The sequence below is a fragment of the Zonotrichia leucophrys genome, unplaced genomic scaffold, assembly GCF_028769735.1.
Source record: "Zonotrichia leucophrys gambelii isolate GWCS_2022_RI unplaced genomic scaffold, RI_Zleu_2.0 Scaffold_1022_17500, whole genome shotgun sequence".
Classification (NCBI taxonomy): Eukaryota; Metazoa; Chordata; class Aves; order Passeriformes; family Passerellidae; genus Zonotrichia; species Zonotrichia leucophrys.
The window spans coordinates 1-6,074 of NW_026993227.1; the positions used below are offsets into that span (position 1 = coordinate 1).

A 6,074-nucleotide genomic window follows, 5' to 3' on the forward strand; every position below is an offset into this window, starting at 1 on the left:
GGGCTCTCCTGGCAGGAAACTGTTTGTCCAAGCCCAGGGACACGGTGCCGGCAGGAGCAGAGTGGCCCCACTCCCAGCCCGAGAGTCTGTGGGCTGAGCCACGCCGGGGAGAAAAGGCAGCGAGGGGCTCCAGCCCAGCTGCTTCACTGCCCTGCCCGCTCCATGGAGCTCTGCCATGGGAGAAAGCCGACGCCGGACGAGCCCCCGAGCTTCCATCAGCTGCTGGAACTGCTCCGTGACAGCTCCTGTTCTTCCGAGAGAGACCCCAGCGCCTTCTTGGAACGCGTGTCATGGGGGGATTCTGTTTGTTAATAAACTGTTGGGGGTTTTCCACTTTCATCTATCAGTAATAATTTCCTATTGCTGGAAAGGGATTGTTGGAACACTTTAGAGGAGACAACTTATTGCACAATATCCTGTTTGAAGTTGTCTCAAACTGTGTGAGACTGATGGCTTCACACAGGAGCATTGCCAAGGCTGCTGAGGGGAAGGCACAGAGGAAGACAAACCCAGTATTTCTGAGGGAACTCCTTGAGACCAAACCAATCTGAGTTGTCAAACAGCAGACCTGATGTTTCGAGACATGGGCCAAAGGGGAAACCTTTCAGTGTGTTTGGTCCAGGCTGGGCTATGCTCGAGGCAAAGGTGTGTCAGTGTGTTGGATAATACTCTTTTCTTGACCTAGAGATGGGGCAACTGAGAGGTGTTTTAAAAACTTTTATTCAATTTTCAGTCTTATGAGAAGGGTGAGACAATACAGATGTTATAATTCATGCCATCACAATCAGAAGCCAACTATTTCCTAATTATAATAAATTATAATTAGGTTTTTTGGTCTATCAGGCTTTTGCCATGCGACATTGTGAATGCCTTAAAGCCAATTATTAAACCTGCCCCTCGTGGGTGCCACTACAATGCATCTTTCATAGCTCTGTTTTTCCAAAATCTTATTTGCAAGGCCATCTTTTGGAACTTTTTTCCAGCTCCATTTCTCTCTCAACAATATCTGTCCTATTCCATGGCATTTTTAAGTTAGCATTTATTGTCTCAAGGTTTATATACAGATTCATACTCTGTGGGCCTTCTACTAGGCCCTAAAAGCTTTCTACATATCCATTTCCACATCAGTGCACTTGGCTCCTTCTCTCCTCATTGTGCCTGGCAAGCACAGGAGCCCAGAGCTCCTGCAGAACCCATCACAGCACTCAGTGGGAGCAAACTTGTGTCCAGTCCTCACCTGGAGCTGTGGTGCTCAGCATTCCACCACATTGGAATGAGGAACTGTTCCTGCTCTTTCAGAAGGAGCTAAGGAGGTTTGGCCTTCAGATCAATTGTCTGCAGGCTCCTGCAGTGCCTGGTGCTGCTCCCTTGCCAGAGGCACCCCAGGCCAGGGGGGCACATCTGGGCTGCTGTGTCTGGCTCTGGGGCTCCCTGTTCTGGGCAGTGAGGAGGAGCTGCAGAGGCTCTGCAGGACTGACAGGATGGGCTTTGGGGCTGGCAGGAGAAGCTGAGGGACCTGGGCTGTTGGAGCTTCTCAAGAGGAGGCCCAGGGCTCATCCTGCAACTGCTCCAAGGGTGGTTTCAAAGAATCCCAGAATCAGCAATGGTGGAACAGGCCATGGAGATCATCAAGTCCAACCTGTGCCCTAACACTGCCCTGTCTCCCCTGGGCCTCCTCTTCTCCAGGATAAACAACCCCAGCTCTCTCAGTCACTCCTCACAGCTCTTGTGCTCCAGATCCCTCCCCAGCCTTGTTGCCCTTCTCTGGACACGCTCCAGCCCCTCCATGTCCTTCCTAAATTGGGGCCCCAGAACTGGACACAGCACTCAAGGTGCTGCCCAAGCAGTGCTGAGCACAGGGGAACAATCCCTGTCCTGCTCCTGCTGGCCACACCATTCCTGATCCAGGCCAGGAGCCATTGGCCTGCTTGCCCAGCTGGGCACACTGCTGGCTCCTGTCCAGCCTGCTGTCCATCAGTCCCTGCAGGTCCCTTTCTGCCTGGCTGCTCTCCAGCCCCTCTGGCACCTTGTTGAGGGAGGGAGGCAGGGAGGGAACGGGTCCAGATCCAGTCCTTCCTGAAATGTGGTGTTTCCTGGCACTGCCAGTTCCCACATCTTGGTATTTCCATATTCTGGCACAGCCCAAGTGCAGCAATTTGCTAGCAAAGAAAGCCAAAACCAAGCAAATACCTGGTACCTACAGCAACCCGATCTTGGGTTTGCTGACACCGCCAGTACCCAGATCAGGAATGTTTCAGATGCCTATACAGCACAATTCCATCAATTTGCTGGCAGAGAAAATTAGCATCAGGAAATTTCTCAGTTCCGACACATTCCCCACTCAGATCTGGTGTGCGCTGGCACTGTCAGTGCCCACATCTGGCAATTTCCCTCTTCTGGCACTACCCATGTCCAGCAATTTGCTGGCAAAGAAAGCTAAAACCTGGCAATTTCCCCTTGCCAGCACTGCCCCATGTGGAGTTTGCTGGCAGCAGGATCCCAGGAAAGAAGGAAGGAAAGAAGGAAAGAAAAGAGGAAGGCATCCAGATCCAGTCCTGCCTGGAGCCTAGAGCCTGAAATGGGCTGTTTGCTGGCACTGCCAGTGCCCAGATCTGGAAATTTCCCTATTCTGGCACAGCCCAAGTGCAGCAATTTGCTGGCACAGAAATCCAAAACCTGTGGAAGCTTCCAGCTACTGGGTCTGGCACCACCCACATCTTGTGTTTCCTGCACCAGAACCCAGATTTGGAAATTTCCCAGTGCCAGCAGAGCCCAAATCCGGCAGATTTCTGTTGCTGCCAACGACATCATGCAGATCTGGTGTTTGCTGGCAGCACCAGCACCCAGATCTGAAAACTTCCTGGTGCTGGCACAGCCCAAGTCCAGTGATTTGCTGGCACAGAAAGCCAAAATTTGGAATTTTGCAGGTTCTGGCTCCAGCACCATCCAGATCTGGTGGTTGCTGGGACCGCCAGTGCCCAGACTTGGAAATTTCCCGATGCCTTCACAGCCCAGGTCTAGCAATTTGGTTTTAGCTAGCTTAGGAGAAGTTCCTTGGACTGTGACTTTCCTTTTTCTTGGAACTGTTTAAACCTGCTCTGGACTGAAAACCCAGAAAAACACCGGCAGCTCACGCCTGTGGCCCACCGAGCTCTGAGACGCTGCATTCCAGCTCCAGAGGGACTTAGAAGAGACCGAGGGAGCCAACTACAACCCACAAAAAGGACTTTCTGAATTTGCCATCTCTTCAGCACTGTCAGAGGTTTTATTTAATATTATTAATTTTTCATGCTTGTGAATACTTTACTTGTTAAATAAACTGGGTTTTTTTTCACTTTTCTCAAGGGAAGTATTTTCCTGACCTAGTAGGGGGAGGGGCCATTTGAACTTGCTTTCTAGACGGACCCCTTTTGGAGGTTTCCTCCCCAAATTTGCCCTAAGCCAGCACAAAAAGTCACAATGAAAATTGCACCAGTGGCATAATTTCCTGGTGGCAAATCTTGTTTTCTTTCATGGAGAAGCTTGACCGTTTTCTCCATGAGAGATTCTTGGGAAGAGCAGACAGGAGAAGATTCCTGGAAAACTGAAACAGCTTTCTGGAAGGGAAATGAAAATGAAAGAAACAATCCAAGATGTTTTCCTCTATTTATTTCTATGTTCCCCTTTTCCATGTTGCACTGCTTCTCCATCCCAGTAATTCCAGATGCACCTCACCTCTAGGATCGATGACTTAGTGAATTTTAGACACTCTAAAATACCATGAGCCACACACAGTTTTCCTTCCCCTGTTTTTACTGGAAAGCAACACTGGAGATGTAAGGGCAGTGCTGGGCTCGGGTAGGAATCCTATCCCAAGGGAAGGTGGCCGGACAGTGTTTGACCCTCAGCAAGGACAATGCACAGCAGCGAGCGAGGGGATCGCTGTGCCAGTGTGCAGGAGTCAGGGCTCTGCATCTGCGCTCAGCGCTGCAAAGTTCCCGTGTTTGGGCAGACGGAGGAGCTGTCCCCGGGGCGCGCGGGGCTGGAACGTGGGGCTCGTGGGGCTCGTGGGGAACGGACACGGGGACGAACGGCCCCGGTGCTTCAGTTGCAGCAGCAGCGGCAGCAGCAGCGGCAGCAGCAGCGGCAGCGGCAGCAGTAGCGGCGGCAGCACCAAAACAGATACTTTTGAATAGTCTTTCTCCTTTTCTTTCTCTTTCTCTCTTTCTTTCTCTTTCTCTCTCTTTCCCGCTGTCGGGCACCCTTCCCTCGGGGTCCCTTGCCCGGCGTCCCTCTCCCCTGCCGGGCCGGGCCGGGCCATGCCCCCGGCCCGCCCCCGGCCCCGGGCGGGGCTGCCCCGTGCCCGGCCCCGGCCGTCCCGCCGCGGTCTCGCCTCCCCCCGGCTCTGGCCGTACTGGCGGTGGCGCTGCTGGGCGGGCATCAGTGCCTGGTGCGGGGGCGGCATCGCCGCCCTTCGGCTCCGCCTGGCCCGAGCCCGGCCCCGGACCCGACGCAGGGTCCAGTCCCGGCCCCGGCCCCGGCCCCGGCCCCGGCCCCGGCCCCGGCCCCGGCCCCGGCCCCGGCCCCGGCCCCGGCCCCGGCCCCGGCTCCTCCCATGGCCCGCGGAGGACACATGCGGCGCGGCCGCTCCCGCCGCCTCCGCTGCGGATTCCCCGGCCCGAGCTCCGCTGCTCGACAGCGCGGCCGCCGGCCCCAAGCCGCCGAGGCCCGGGGCGGGTGGGGATGCCGGGCCTGGGGAGGGTGAGGGGCGCTCGGGGGCCGTTGCTGGCCCCGGGCCGAGCGCTGACAGCCGCGTCCCGCCCGCAGGGAAGGCGCAGGACGCCCTGCAGGAGCGGTACCGGCTGGGTTCGCTGCTGGGGCGCGGCGGCTTCGGCAGCGTCTTCGCGGCCACGCGGATCTCGGACGGCGCCCCGGTGAGCGGCGGGGCCGGCGGCGGGCGGAGGCGGAGGGGATGGAGGAGGAGGATGGGTCGGGGCACGGCGGGACGGGCGGCGAGCTGAGCCCGCTGCTCTCCCTCGCTCGCAGGTGGCCATCAAACGCGTGCCGCGGGATCGCATCCGGCACTGGGGCGAACTGGTGAGTGAGCGGGGCCAGCGGCTACAGCCGGGCCGTGCCGGGCGGCGAGGAGCCGGGGCCCGGCAGGGTGGGAGCCGCCGTGAGCCCTGCGGGGAGAGCGGGCATGGGGTGAGCGGGGCGTGCAGAGCATCCCGGGCTGGCTGAGGGCTTCCCCAGGCCTGGCACGGCCTCGGCCCCACTAAGAGCATCGTGCTCCTCACGCAGCCCGACGGCACCAGCGCACCCCTGGAGATCGTGTTGCTGGCCAAGGTGTCCCCTGGCTGTGGCGGTGTCATTCAGCTCCTGGAGTGGCTGGAGCTCCCCGACAGCTTCCTGCTGGTGCTGGAGCGTCCGGAGCGGTGCCAGGAGCTCTCGGGTTTCCTGGCGGAGCGAGGGTTCCTGCCGGAGGAGGAGGCGCGGATGCTGTTCCGCCAGGTGCTGGAGGCCGTGCGGCACTGCACCAGCTGCGGGGTCCTGCACCGGGACATCAAGCCCGAGAACATCCTGCTCGACCTGGCCAGCGGGCAGCTGAAACTGATCGACTTTGGCTGTGGCGCCTTCCTCCAAGACACAGCCTACACCCAGTTTGCAGGTGAGCCCTCGCAGGGGGTGCTCCTGGGCATCTCGTGGTGCAGCCTGGGTGCAGCACTGGGGCCTCCCCCTATTGCAGCCGGGATGGGATTGATGCTAGAGCCAAGTTGATTTGGGTGGGGGTGTGAGGGGGGCCAGCTCCCAGCCCTGCTGACAGCCTTCAGCACCCACTGTGGCCTGGGCTGGGGCTGGAGCTGGGGCAGCCAGCCCGACACAAACCCCCATGGGGGTAGCAGAGAGGGAGGCCTGACCGCGTGCCCCGGATGGTTTGGTGTGCAGGCGAGGAAGGGCTGGACTGCTCCACTCCCCTTGTTTGCCTTGGCTTATTAAGATTTTTGGGGGCCATGCAGGTGGGGAGGAGTGTGGGTTTTCTCCACTACTGGGTGGAGTTTTCCTTTGTGTGTGTGGTGGTTTGACCAGGAAGGAGT

At 58.1% G+C, this 6,074-nt stretch overlaps 1 protein-coding gene across 1 annotated transcript; it reads left to right on the top strand.

Annotated features, from left to right (window-relative positions):
- Positions 1–4,259: 4,259 nt before the first annotated feature.
- On the top strand, positions 4,260–5,695 carry LOC135442079 (serine/threonine-protein kinase pim-2-like; the record flags this gene model as incomplete). The annotated part of the gene is made up of 3 exons (XM_064701626.1): positions 4,260–4,913; positions 5,026–5,076; positions 5,281–5,695. Coding segments are annotated over 3 exons (1,120 nt in total), but the record flags the coding sequence as incomplete, so codon positions are not given.
- Between the last annotated feature and the right edge of the window lie 379 nt (positions 5,696–6,074).